We start from the raw sequence: 14753 nt of genomic DNA, 5'->3' as shown, positions 1-14753 counted from the left end.
TCCGTTTGCCCTGATGAAGGCCAATGTTTGCTGGCCGAAACATGTATACTTGTATACTATAAACATGTGTACTTGTTTTTAATTGTTCTATAATGAACTAGCCATTTATTAAAGGTTTTTTACTTTTGGACCTGAAGAGCTACCTTAGTTTCCCCTTTTTCAATGTTGATGTCCCTCCAACTAAAGAGCACCTTCAAGGTCTACTCCACACTCCTGATATCCACCTGAGCACTTCTGTTTGCTGCCTGTTCTACAATATGTATTTTGGATTTTAGGGTGAGCTGTCCCTTTAAGGTTGAAACGCATTAGCTCTAAGCCATGACAATAAATGCTTTTTAAATGTGAAGCTTGTCTCTTCCATCTTTACTGGATGACTACCATGGACATTCTGAACACAGCTAAGAGTTTTTCCCTCAATGGACTTTTTCCAATCTTAGAGCTAGTATCTCAGTTTTATACAGATTTGATATCTGTTCCCAATGAGCTCCTATAAACTTGATTTTTTTTTAAGAAAAAAGAAAGAATGAATATCATGGTCAAGCAAAGAACAGGAGACTGGTGGTTGAATGCGAATAAATACACCTTTTAATTGACTGATTAACAGATCTGATTATACAAACGCCAACACGGAGCTCTGAAATAACAGGACCAATCAGCGAGACAATGACTGTACATTCTTGACGTGACCCCTCCCACATCCTGACCCCTCCCCCCCCTAACTATGGACTTGAATCACTAGTCCTCCTATCTGTACAAGTAAAGCACAGCTACCCTCCCACCCCTCTACTGCCGTCCCTTCATCAGTGCAATGCCTGCTATCTACAAGTCTGAGCAGTGTACCATGGTGGGGGGGTTGGCCAACTGCAGAGCTGGGTGCCATGATGGGCCCAATGTGCTGTCCACACAGGACTAGTGCTTGTGAAGTGAATATTCTGTAGTGTCGTTTTTGTCATGTTTCCTGTAGTGTCGTCGAGTCATTTCGCAATAGTGTATGCACCGTTTTAAGAGCTTGTAGTGTAAGAGCATAGTTAAGTTTCTGTGTGTGTGTTAGTGTGTGTGTTTTTGGTTGAAGATGCCAACAGCCAAAAATCTCAATGTACAGCTCCGGCCCAGTTCACTTCCGCAATTTTTTCTACCTCTCTCTCTCACACACACACACACACACACACACACACACACACACACACACACACACACACACACACACACACACACACACACACACACACACACACACACACACACACACACACACACACACACACACACACACACACACACACACACACACACACACACACACACACACACACACACACACACACACACACACACACACACACACACACACACACACACACGTGCACACTGGTATGTTTGTCCCTTCAGCTAACAAAACAAGACAGTTTCCAATTGTTTCAGGCATGTTTTTGTTCTCCTTCTCAATCTCTTTGTCAGTCCAAAATTACTGGCCAATCATTCCTTGCCCAACACACATAAAACACACACACACACAGACGCACTCTCTCTCTCTCTCTCACACACACACACACACACTCAGACAGCACGCATCCCTACAGTACAACTGCATCCACACAACCACACCCCTTCAACAATTGCTACAGTAAAAAGACTAACCGTACCATCACAATAAATGGATGGATAAAATACCTCTTCTCTTCCCCTCTCGCTTCATCCATTTCCAGTTCCCTCGCTTTCAGTCTTGCAAGCCATCTTTCTCAATCTACCTGCCGCTCAGGTTCCTCTCATCCTAATGTCCCCATTAATCCTCCATACCACCCCCCCCCCCCCCCCATGTAACAGAAGGTCCTGCATGTAACAGTGACAAACGCTCTCCCTCCCTCGGCACAGCAGCCAAACACACAGAAAGAGGAGGGAGAGGGCCATGACGAAGGAGTGGTGGGGGGGAGCGGGGAGAGTGCAGAGGGTGAGGTAGAGGAGGGGGAGGGTGGATGAGAGGGGTAGGACCCACCCTGCATCCCTTTCTCCCTGCATCCTCTCTGTGACAGAGGGAGAGAGGAGAGGTGGAGGGTGGCCGAGGATGAGGGGGACGGGGGGTGGTTTGGAGTGTGTTGTTCTTCATGTGTCCTGGCCGCCGTCAGCGGGGGCGTCGTTGGGCGGGTCCGAGTCCGTCTCTCGGTTGGATATGCGGTCCAGCTCCGCCTGCACGTCGCTCAGGCCCAACTTCGAACCTGCATCCGGTGTAGGCACGCACACATACACACAATGAGTACGGCATCACAGAGAATAGAATCTGCATACACACACCATTTTAGCCATTGCGCCAATAACGGAACACACTATCAAGGCACGTCCCTGAGCACGGAGGCGACGACGCAGAGAGTTAGAATCATGAGCAACGAGGAACAAGACAGATGAGATGCTACGAGCCGGGATGCAGTGCAACGTGCAAAAAACAAATGGGGAAGTGTGGTGTCGGTCAGACATGGGCTGCAGTCAGGCTCAAATCTCAGGAGCGGGGGGGGACTTTGAGAAGGGAGTTCCGATCAAATGCTGTAGGGGGCGATGATGTTCAAAATGTTGGGGAGTGGAGAGGGTGGCAGAGAGGAACGATCATGGGCATAAACTGTCATTATTAAAGGACTCTGATATTAGGCACGACTACACAGTGACTTCTTTTCTTTAACCCAAGAAGGCCAAAGACAGGTGCCGTACCATGTATAGAAACATGTGCAACAACCCAGGCCTACATCTATACAGTATCTTAGTATCTTAAGGAGTGCTGCTCTGCCTGGCCACTGATATCAAACACCTATTCTTTCTTATGCATATAGCCACTGAAAATCCTCGTGAATGTGTGCTATCGCAATAGAGCTCAACAGTCATGTGACGTTTCTTGGCCCAGAAGTGAATTCCCCATTCATTTTCTCCATAGACATTTAGAAAAATCCTTATATAACGAGTTTTAAGGTTGGAACCGAGCCAACCTGTCTTCCAGGGCGTCGTGAGTGACCATAAAACATTTCACTTTCAGCAAGAAGAAAAAATAAAAGCAGGAAAAAAAGAGATCGAACATTCGATTCGATTCTCTGGAAGACTGGTTGGCTTGGTTGGTTCAAGCCTTCAAACTCGTTATATAAGGATTTCTCTAAATGTCTATGGAGAAACTGAATGGGGAATTCACTTCTGGGGCAAGAGACGTCACATGACTGTCGAGCTCTATAACAGACTCCCATGACTCATCACTGACTCCTCAGCTTTCCTCCTCACATGGATGCAGATCCCTGATACACTCATTTTCTACTAGTACAGGTATCTGTTTATGGAATTTGGCCAGTCACGAGCCTAGTTGCTCTCCGGGCATCAGAATGACGGCATGTTAAAGCAAAATGAATTTATTAGCAATAGCACCATCTCCTGGACCACTATTTTACTTCTCAGCCTGGATAGTTGCTGACTAAAGTAACAATGACTTTGACATCATCCACAAGCTGGTGCAGTATATGTAAACAAACTTAATTGGTAGCCCACAGTCCAGCCCAGAAGTTGGGTCCAATCAGAGTCCAAGTACAAAATGAAAATGGCTGATATAGGGTCCAGGCATGCTGGGGACAGGAGAGCGAGGTTTAGGGAAGAAGGGGATGAAGGTGGTTCTGGGAACGATCAAGGAGACATGATGATGAGAACGTCTGGCACACACACCTTAACGTGGCCAGCATCCTCTGACTAGCACATACACACACATACACACATTATGAATGATGTTAACTTCAATGACATCGCACACAACAAACACTGTGATATTGGTAAAGAACAAATGACATTGTAACACACAACTACAAACAGGCATAGAGACCGCATGTGTGTGTGTGTGACATGCACTCCGCCCCTGTCATGAGTCTCTTTACCATGTGCCATATTCAGAGTTCTGGAGGCCAGGGACAGGTGGAGAGAGTGGGGGGGTAAGGGGGCGTGGAATGGAGGGATGTTGGGAGGAGGGTGTTGAAAATTCATAAAGCAGAAAGAAGCCCAGAGATGAAGGGAGCGGCAGGAATGATAGAACAGACCTTTCTGGCACAAATTAATAGATGTAATCAATGATGATCACTATGTTCTACCACAGACGCACACAGAACCTACGCACACAGAACCTAACTACAACCACTGGCGTGTGTTTGTGTCCTCACCTGACTTGCGTACGGTGCCTGGAGTGTTGCCGCCGCCTGGCGTCCCAGGCGACCCGGTCCCCGCCTTCTTGGTCAGTAGACTGTTGAAGAAGTTGGCCAGCACGCCCTCGCTGGTCTGACCTGCAGCATACAGGGAGTGCGACAGGGTTTAACTTTAAAGGACACACACACATACGCTAGTGCATGGACTGGAGCAATAGCCATAGGTGGCTTTGTGCAATAAGCAAACAGCCTGTGCTCCCTGTTACCCTCAGGGAGGAGATACAGGGTCCCAAAAGCACGCACAAATCGCTTGAGGGACAGTTTCTTCCCGCAGGCCACGAGATTCCTTAACATACACAAATATTGTAGTAGCTGTACTGTACCGTACTGTAGCTGCTACCATTACGTATGTCTAATGTTCAATTAGGTATATGCTATTTGCACCTGTGCAAACAGAACGTCAACTATGTTTATGTATGTCTAAAGTATGCACATGCCATGTGCACCTACGTGCAGTGAATATGCCACTGTCTCTGACTTGTCTCATCACTCTACTGCCTTATTGCTTGTTGTGTCTCTTGTTGTTTTCCTGCACCCATATGCCCTGTTATTCTTTGTACTTTGTTGTAAACAGGGTCCACAGCACAAGAATTTCACACGTGATACGTGTACTACGGACTGGAGTGACAATAAAAATCTTGACTCTTGAATCAAACGCACCCATATAGACACACTGGGGGTTTAGTACCTGACTGAGGCATGATAGACACACTGGGGGTTTAGTACCTGACTGAGGCATGATAGATAGAGGGGGTTTAGTACCTGACTGAGGCATGATAGATAGAGGGGGTTTAGTACCTGACTGAGGCATGATAGACACACTGGGGGTTTAGTACCTGACTGAGGCATGATAGACACACTGGGGGTGTAGTACCTGACTGAGGCATGATAGACACACTGGGGGTTTAGTACCTGACTGAGGCATGATAGATAGAGGGGGTTTAGTACCTGACTGAGGCATGATAGACACACTGGGGGTTTAATACCTGACTGAGGCATGATAGATAGAGGGGGTTTAGTACCTGACTGAGGCATGATAGACACACTGGGGGTTTAATACCTGACTGAGGCATGATAGACACACTGGGGGTTTAGTACCTGACTGAGGCATGATAGACACACTGGGGGTTTAGTACCTGACTGAGGCATGATAGACACACTGGGGGTTTAGTACCTGACTGAGGCATGATAGACACACTGGGGGTTTAGTACCTGACTGAGGCATGATAGATAGAGGGGGTTTAGTACCTGACTGAGGCATGATAGAGGGGGTTTAGTACCTGACTGAGGCATGATAGACACACTGGGGGTTTAGTACCTGACTGAGGCATGATAGATAGAGGGGGTTTAGTACCTGACTGAGGCATGATAGACACACTGGGGGTTTAGTACCTGACTGAGGCATGATAGACACACTGGGGGTTTAGTACCTGACTGAGGCATGATAGACACACTGGGGGTTTAGTACCTGACTGAGGCATGATAGACACACTGGGGGTTTAATACCTGACTGAGGCATGATAGATAGAGGGGGTTTAGTACCTGACTGAGGCATGATAGACACACTGGGGGTTTAGTACCTGACTGAGGCATGATAGATAGAGGGGGTTTAGTACCTGACTGAGGCATGATAGAGGGGGTTTAGTACCTGACTGAGGCATGATAGACACACTGGGGGTTTAGTACCTGACTGAGGCATGATAGATAGAGGGGGTTTAGTACCTGACTGAGGCATGATAGACACACTGGGGGTTTAGTACCTGACTGAGGCATGATAGATAGAGGGGGTTTAGTACCTGACTGAGGCATGATAGACACACTGGGGGTTTAATACCTGACTGAGGCATGATAGACACACTGGGGGTTTAGTACCTGACTGAGGCATGATAGATAGAGGGGGTTTAATACCTGACTGAGGCATGATAGACACACTGGGGGTTTAGTACCTGACTGAGGCATGATAGATAGAGGGGGTTTAATACCTGACTGAGGCATGATAGACACACTGGGGGTTTAGTACCTGACTGAGGCATGATAGACACACTGGGGGTTTAGTACCTGACTGAGGCATGATAGACACACTGGGGGTTTAGTACCTGACTGAGGCATGATAGGTAGAGGGGGTTTAGTACCTGACTGAGGCATGATAGACACACTGGGGGTTTAGTACCTGACTGAGGCATGATAGATAGAGGGGGTTTAGTACCTGACTGAGGCATGATAGACACACTGGGGGTTTAGTACCTGACTGAGGCATGATAGATAGAGGGGGTTTAGTACCTGACTGAGGCATGGTGTTAATGGGTTTGGTAGTACCTGACTGAGGCATGATAGACACACTGGGGGTTTAATACCTGACTGAGGCATGGTGTTAATGGGTTTGGTAGTACCTGACTGAGGCATGGCGTTGGCTACGTTTGCCGCTGCCGAGCGATTACTCGTCCTGGGAGAGCCGCTGGGTGCTCTGCTCGCGGTGTCCTGTCAGAAAAAACAACACCGTTTCCTTTACACAGCCTGGAAAAAGTAACGGAAGTCACTAATAGCAAAACTGATCATCTATGGAGATTTCCTCGGTCTTGGGGAGGCCGAGGGAACACTCACCACTGGTCGCCCTGCAGTCACAGTGGGCTGTTTGGCAAGCAACGACTGAAAATTAAAGCACACACACACACACACACACACACACACACACACACACACACACACACACACACACACACACACACACACACACACACACACACACAGACACACACACACACACATTATTTCACAGGAGCTTCAAGATCCTCAATTTGAATTTCAGCACACACAAGCAGCAAACCCTGGGACAGCAACATGACAGATGTTTTCTCACCTGCAATTTGACGAGGAACACTTGGTCATCTTCGGCCTGAATCTCCTTCTCATGTACAAACTGGTGAGAGGCAGAGGGAACAGCAGTAATTTACTCTCTTTCGCTTCCAGTTGTGTTCATTAATAGCAGCTGCAGTACAACAGCTAGTACGTTAGCTCTGATGACAACAGCTAGTACGTTAGCTCTGATGACAACAGCTAGTACACTTAGCTCTGATGACAACAGCTAGTACGTTAGCTCTGATGACAACAGCTAGTATGTTAGCTCTGATGACAACAGCTAGTACGTTAGCTCTGATGACAACAGCTAGTACACTTAGCTCTGATGACAACAGCTAGTACGTTAGCTCTGATGACAACAGCTAGTATGTTAGCTCTGATGACAACAGCTAGTACGTTAGCTCTGATGACAACAGCTAGTACACTTAGCTCTGATGACAACAGCTAGTACGTTAGCTCTGATGACAACAGCTAGTACGTTAGCTCTGATGACAACAGCTAGTACGTTTTAGCTCTGATTTGGGGAAGCTTAGCGCATTGGCCGTGAAATGCAGAAATAATGACGGCCATGTGATATGTCAGGGTTTTTCCTGCATAGAGGGATTTTTGGTGCCCCCCCCCCAAAAAAAAATCCTGACAATAACTATAATATGTGAGATCAGGGTAACGGACTACACACCAACTCAAAATCAAGCATTTTTTTTACCGTATCAATTCAGTGAATTTCAATGTTAAAGTCTCACATACAGTACATTGAATGAAATGACTTTATGTCTGAAACTTGGGGGTCACATTACTCCATAATTTCTGATAATGATATATTTGTGTTCAGGATAACCCTGACTATACACTAACCAAAAAGTCAAATGTAGGCTATGCACGACAGTAAGCATGTACTGTCACCCCCCAAAGGCCGATTCTGAGGCAGGAAAAACCCTGTACTGTATGAGGTACTGCAGCATTCATCAATCTATTGCATTTGAAGCTCAGCGTGCTTCTGAGGACCGTGTCTTATGAAGACTGTGTCTTATGAGGACCGTGTCTTATGGGGACCGTGTCTTATGGGGACCGTGTGTGACATGGCTGCATGCTCTGGTGGGAGCACGTACCTTTCTGACTGGTGGTTTGACGATGACTTCTTCAAAGTTGTCGTCTGCTTTAAGTGTCTGGAAGTTCTCGTGAAGGATGGCAATCTTCTTTTCGTTGTCCCACCCTGATGGACTGGTAGGGGAGAGGGAGGGTTACACACTTAACTTACACACAAACCCAAAACAAAGGGCTGTCATACACTCCTATTCCAATGCACGCGCACACACACACACACACACACACACACACACACACACACACACACACACACACACACACTAGGTGTTTATAACGCTAGTAGGCTAAACAATGGACACGCTCGCAACAATAAAAGTCCTCAGATAGCGAGAAAAACAACAACGAACGTGCGAAGCCACATATAGTTATAAGCCATAGTAGCTTACGACTTTGACTACCAAATACATTTAGAAAAAGTAAACACATAGAAAAAGACAAGATAAGAAGAAGATCAGCAATGGCAGGCTGCGCGTGCCTGGGGCAGCGCTTTAACGGAGAACATGCTACAGCGTTAAAGGCCGTGCCGTATGCGCCAAGGGTTGCGCCGCGGCTGGTGAGCCTGCCCGTGCAGCTGGTGAGCCTGCCCGCGCAGCTGGTGAGCCTGCCCGTGCAGCTGGTGAGCCTGCCCGCGCAGCTGGAGAGCCTGCCCGTGCAGCTGGTGAGCCTGCCCGCGCAGCTGGTGAGCCTGCCCGCGCAGCTGGTGAGCAGCTCCCCGAAAACATGCCTCAACGCAGCTGAGGCGAACAGTGCAAGTATAATAGAAGGTCGATGGGGAGATAACAGGACAGAGTGAAAGCTATTACCGTATGCATTACATTCTCTCCTTGGGCTAACTTCTAGTGATTGAAATCCTAGTGAAATCACACAATTTATTCCTTTTGCTGGGGACTCCTCTGCGACCCCCTCATCAAGCTTACGTTCAAGTATATAGGTCGAGCGGCCGTCGGCAAGGCTCCAAATCGAAGCTGACATTGTAGCATGTTTTCCGCATTTGAGCGCAAGTCTCAAACTACCTGAGGACTTTTCGACGTCCTCAGCTAGGCGTCGACGCGTGACAGCTATGTCGACGAGTTGGTACAACCCCTAAGCCTAACACGTCACACACACACTTACATGAAGACGGCATCTCTCTCCACCACTTGTGCAGGGCAGTGGAAGGGGAAGCCGTAGAGTCTGTGGACCAGGTATTTGTACAACACATCCAGGTTCTTCATCTCCTTCACTGACGCGTATAGCAGAGACGCCCCGTCTGGCATGGCTGTCAAGGAGATTTCCCCCGTTTCTATCCAAATCAAGCTGGCACTAGGGAGCAACTCAAACTCCATGACTCTAGGGGCACTACAGGAAAACAAGTACCGCATCAAGTTTATCACTATTTGAGCCTAAGCTATTTGTAAAAATGGGTGATGACGTCAGACATTATAATGGTCTGACGACTGATGTATGATAGACAGATAATACAATATTTACAATGATACCCTCTGCTGTTAGCTAGCTGTTAGCCCATTAGCTACGTTTGCTAACTAAGTGTTCACCAGGCTCAAAACGCTGCGATGGTAACTTTTAACCAGTTCGAGTCACGCTATTTCCATAAATCCCATCAGCTTTGATATTTGTTTGTTGACAATAAGCGATATTTTGGCTTCTAAAATTACATTTGTCACAGAGATATGAGCGGAAACAGTATGGCCGCCACTTCCGTTTTATCACAGAGTTGACAAGAAGCGATGCTGTTCTGCTTCTTTTACAACAGCACCTGCAGTCATTACGTTGCAGTGGAACAAACTATTAGTTACTACTACTAAACTATTATTGCTATTATCTTACCAATGTAAGCTGTTTGGCACAAATGGTGATGTGCGCGATACAGCGCGTGATACAGCGCGTGCGCATGAACATTTTCATAGATCAGCAATGGTGAAACAGGTAGGAAAAACCGACTGGAGGGGGGGCTTTAAGCTCAACCCAGCCAAAAAGCCCTTCTCTTCTCGCAGACAGCATTGTTTGAGGGAACCTTCTCGCAGACAGCATTGTTTGAGGGAACCTTCTCACAGACAGCATTGTTTGAGGGAACCTTCTCACAGACAGCATTGTTTGAGGGAACCTTCTCACAGACAGCATTGTTTGAGGGAACCTTCTCACAGACAGCATTGTTTGAGGGAACCTTCTCGCACACAGCATTGTTTGAGGGAACCTTCTCGCACACAGCATTGTTTGAGGGAAGGATACACTGCAGACAGAATCGTCTGATGTGGGACTGGATGAAGTCGAGGTGTTCGTCTCTGTAGTCGTGCTCCTTCTCCAGTGTACTGATGGCATCACACTGAGGACAGGTAAGTAGAAGTTAGGTTGAAGTTTAATAGAGCTTGACTGTGGGTGTTCCACTCAGAAGCAGCGTAAACTAGCTCCATAATCCGGCAGTGAAGGCGTGTGTATACCTTGGAGCAGACCACCACCATAGGAATGCCCAGGTTGTGTGTGAGGGTGTTGTCCCCCAGCGGTAGCAGCACGCTCTCCTCCTCTTCACTCCTCCTCTGGGAGGTACCGTCCTCCCCACTACCTGGCTCTGTGTACTCCTGGAACTGCTTTACAACTACACACACACACACACACACACACACACACACACACACAATGAAAGTACACAAACATTAATAAATATTAAGAGCCATCAGAGGTTTTCTTAGCTGCATCTGTTGCCACTAGGTTTGATTGCATACTATATTATAAACAGCTACCGGGGGTTTATAAGTGAGATATTGATATATACTAGCTTCCTCTGTAGAGAAGAGATGTGATGTTTTGATGGACTTTCAGTGTAATAGATGTCTAAATCTGGGGTTTGCAAAGTGGGGTCCGGGGACATCCAGGGGACCTTAAGATGGATTTAGGAGGTCCCCAACAAAATGAGGAACATTTGAATTTCACTATTAATTTCTTTCTTTCAAGCAGCTACGGGGAACTTTTCACTTTCCTTTCCTGAACACCGAGGCTCCTCCCGCTGTCTCCAACTGTCAGCGACCCTCCCCCACTGCATCATTGTTGACGATTGACGTCACTGCTTCCTTCGCTGGCCAGAAAAAAAAATCTTCAAAAATCTTCTTAAATTGGGCTCCTGTGTAGATTCCCTGCCTACCAACACGAGGGTCGCAGGTTCGAGCCCCTGTGTTACCTCAGGCTTGGTCGGGTGTCCATACAGGCACAATTGGCCGTGTCTGTGGGTGGGAAGCCAGATTAAGGGTAGGTGTCCTGGTTGCTGCACTAGTGCCTCCTCTGGTCGGTCAGGGCGTCTATTCGTGGCGAGGGGAACTGGGAGAATAGCATGATCCTCCCATGTGCTACGTCCTGCCGGGGAAACTCCTCACTGTCAGGTGAGAAGAAGCGGCTGGCGACTGCAGGGGGAATTGACCAAGTAGAATTGGGGAGAAAAGACAAAATTGTATGGGGAACATGATCCAATGTATATCTTTGGTGTGTGTGTGTGTGTGTGTGTGTGTGTGTGTGTGTGTGTGTGTGTGTGTGTGTGTGTGTGTGTGTGTGTGTGTGTGTACATGCATATATTTAGGGTCCCCTTGGCTGAATACTGTTGTCACCTTGTCATACCTCCAAGAACATTTTCTAGCGTGAAAAGTTTAAACTCATTCACCTTTTTGTTGTTGTCTACCTACTCTTCTGCCTGTGTCTGTTCTCCGGGCAGTGTGTGTGTGTGTGTGTGTGACTCACGTCTGTGCTCCAGCTCCCGCAGCGTCTCCGGGGTGACCCGGAGTTTGTCGATATGTTCCCTAGCAACGGCGGCCCACTTCTGCAGCGAGTCCAGGGCGTTCCACGGCCGCGACATGTCAACCACGATCAGCAGCAGCGAGTTCCCTATCGCGTCCACTGGTACCGCCACCCCCTGCAGACCTTTGTGGTAAAGGTCCCCGTCTAACACCCAGGCATTACACCTAGTGTGGTCTGAAACACGTCGCACAGAGACAAGGAATAGACTCAGAGAAACACACACTCATATACAAATACACTTGATTATTATAGCTATACCCACAGAGCGGCAATGATATACAACTGTACCCTACAGTGGTTACTCTGTTGTGTTTAGAGTGCATGGCTTTGTGAAAGAGATTTGGGGGTCTGTGAAGTGCGAGCAGTCGCTGGTTACCATCAATGTCGTCGTCATGGACACTGAAGTAGAGGTATTCCAGGCCACGCCCTTTCATGTACTCTTCAACTCCCTGTAGCTTAGCAACCAGGGTAGTCTTCCCCGAGCCCACCTCACCTACACACACACACACACACACACACACACACACACACACACACACACACACACACACACAAATCAATTAACATCTTCCCACAATACTACAGTAACACTAATCCACCAGTCTATTAAATAACAGATGCACATCATCGTGCATCGTTACTGCCTCGAGGCGGACGCCGGACAGCCAGGGAGGCAGCCATTGCCGTTTTGCCAGCGGCGTTCCTGATTGGCCAGTTACGATGTCAACTACGAGGCGGGTCGCTGATTGGCTTGAACACTGTAATTTCTGAAAACACCCTCCCAGTGCTGGAGGCCAGACGGTCTGGTACAACGAAATTAAATGTGAGTTCACGTGACCGGCTGGTTTACCAGCCAGCTGTGCTCCCATTAGTAGATTTAACAGCCATTGTGGTCTGTAGACTAAAAACGTTTCTTTCCTACTCTGGAACTCACAGCTAGAAAAATATTAAAGTAATACAACTAGGAAATATTGTTTAATAGAGGTAGCCTATTCAAAAAGAAGACAAGAACTGCACCCAGACATGGGATAGTGCGCAGGTCTTGGAGTGCGCTAAGAATTTAAATTCTGCAAATGTATTGTATGAGGTAGGACTAGCTGAGGCCTAATGGCATCACACTACTCTGCCAGAGTCAGCAGCCAGACGAGCTGCACTATGACAGTGTACATGTAGCCCGTGCATCCTGCCCTAGTTACACACAGGGATGATAACCATGGTGGGCGGTCGGTAGGATGTGGTGTGCACACATACACCACATACTATCCAGCATTATGACTGCACAAAACCACATGTCTAGATTTGTGTGCATGATGGTACACACCTTACAATCCAAACCTCTGGAGAAGATGAGCCACATAGGTTCATCCCTAATATTTTTGGCTAACATAAAAAAAAAGCTACAGTAATATTGTAAGCTATTGTATATGTCAGGGCTACATCTATTGCCGTCTAAACCTTGCCAGAATTATGCTGACAGGGGGAGTCGATGCATTAGTAAGGCAAAGCCTGATGATGTTTTGATGATAGTACAACAGACAGGTTGAAATGGCCTGACAGTCAGTCCAGAGCGCTAACCAATCGCTGATTAGCTAGCTGGCTATGCCCGGGGTGTGGATGACGGTGCGTCTGTGGGTGCCAAAGACACGTAATAATAAGCGTCGTGGCAGCCCGTCCAGCCCAGACACACTGGTTCATCCTATCCGCTCAGCATCATATCATCTTTAGCTGCTACTAGCATCTCCAACGCTAGAATGACTTGCACTGTTTCAAAGCGAGGCTCGGTGTGTGGAGGAGAAGGCGCTCATAAAATACACCTGCCTCTCACTGGCAGTCCAGACTACAGGCTTGAAGACAAAAGCTGCATCATTTCGGGGGCAGAATAACGTGTGTGAACTGACCGAGAGAAAGCTAGGATAGAGCAATGATGATGATCAGCAGCAGCTCTAGGCTATTTGGCTATATTACAAGCTAACGTTGACTAAAAAGCGGTGGCTACTAGCCAGAACACTGCAGGCAGACTGATACCCACCCATGACCAGGACATTTTTCCCAGACGGTAGCTTAGATCTTGAATGGGTCGACACTTCACTCAGGATGGTCGACCTGCAAACAGAACAACCCTTTTACAACATTGACAAACGGGACTTCCTCATGAATTAACAAACAGCGACTGGCAGTAGCTGAGTGAGGTAGTGCTGCTTTGTCACCACACAGTGTGGCTAACGTTATGTCAGTCTGGTACTGATGCTAGCCTCGTTAGCCAGCTAGCTGTCACCCCATCCTCATCTGAGCACAACAAACACTCCGCGCCCCAAAGCGCACTCAAAATAAGCCTGACATCAGTCTGTTTTCGCCCACCATAGATCCTGTCCATCGTCCTCCTCCGGATTGGGGTTGTCCAGTGTGCTCTTGTGTGCAGTTGAGGTGGAGGATAATAATGCACTCCTCCCTGAAGTCGCCATCTTCGCAGGGCTTGTAAACCGAGCGGAGCGCCCGGATGTAGCAGCCCTAGCTGGTGCACAGCACGCCGGGGCCGGGGCGTGGTCCACTCCGCCAGCTTCACAATGCGGGGGTCGCTGCTCACTGCTCAGGCAAACAATGATCTCATCAGCAAAGTGACAATCTGGACATAACTATGCACACCGCTTGAGTAAAACACACCAAGTAATATACTTCTTGGTGTAATTACACCAAGAGTCTATTCATTTACAACATGAATGTGAAAAAAAAGAATGGGGAAAGGAAGGCCGCGGGTAAAATAGCTAATGATGATGGGAATATGTTGTGATCATAAACAGA

The 14753-nt window shown here is 47.6% G+C and overlaps 1 protein-coding gene across 1 annotated transcript; it reads right to left on the bottom strand.

Annotated features, from left to right (window-relative positions):
- Positions 1-1245: 1245 nt before the first annotated feature.
- Positions 1246-14416, bottom strand: dync1li1 (dynein, cytoplasmic 1, light intermediate chain 1; the record flags this gene model as incomplete). Its single annotated transcript, XM_083645526.1, has 13 exons — positions 1246-2213; positions 4170-4289; positions 6602-6689; positions 6813-6857; positions 7069-7128; positions 8177-8288; positions 9288-9423; positions 10404-10497; positions 10613-10767; positions 11898-12128; positions 12331-12447; positions 13984-14057; positions 14313-14416. The coding sequence occupies 13 exons, from the start codon at positions 14414-14416 to the stop codon at positions 2101-2103; spliced, it is 1449 nt and encodes a 482-aa protein (XP_083501652.1). The 3' UTR covers positions 1246-2100.
- Between the last annotated feature and the right edge of the window lie 337 nt (positions 14417-14753).

The sequence above is a fragment of the Poromitra crassiceps genome, assembly GCF_964638095.1.
Source record: "Poromitra crassiceps genome assembly, chromosome: 11".
Lineage (NCBI taxonomy): Eukaryota > Metazoa > Chordata > Actinopteri > Beryciformes > Melamphaidae > Poromitra > Poromitra crassiceps.
This window is presented reverse-complemented; position numbering and strand designations above follow the sequence as displayed.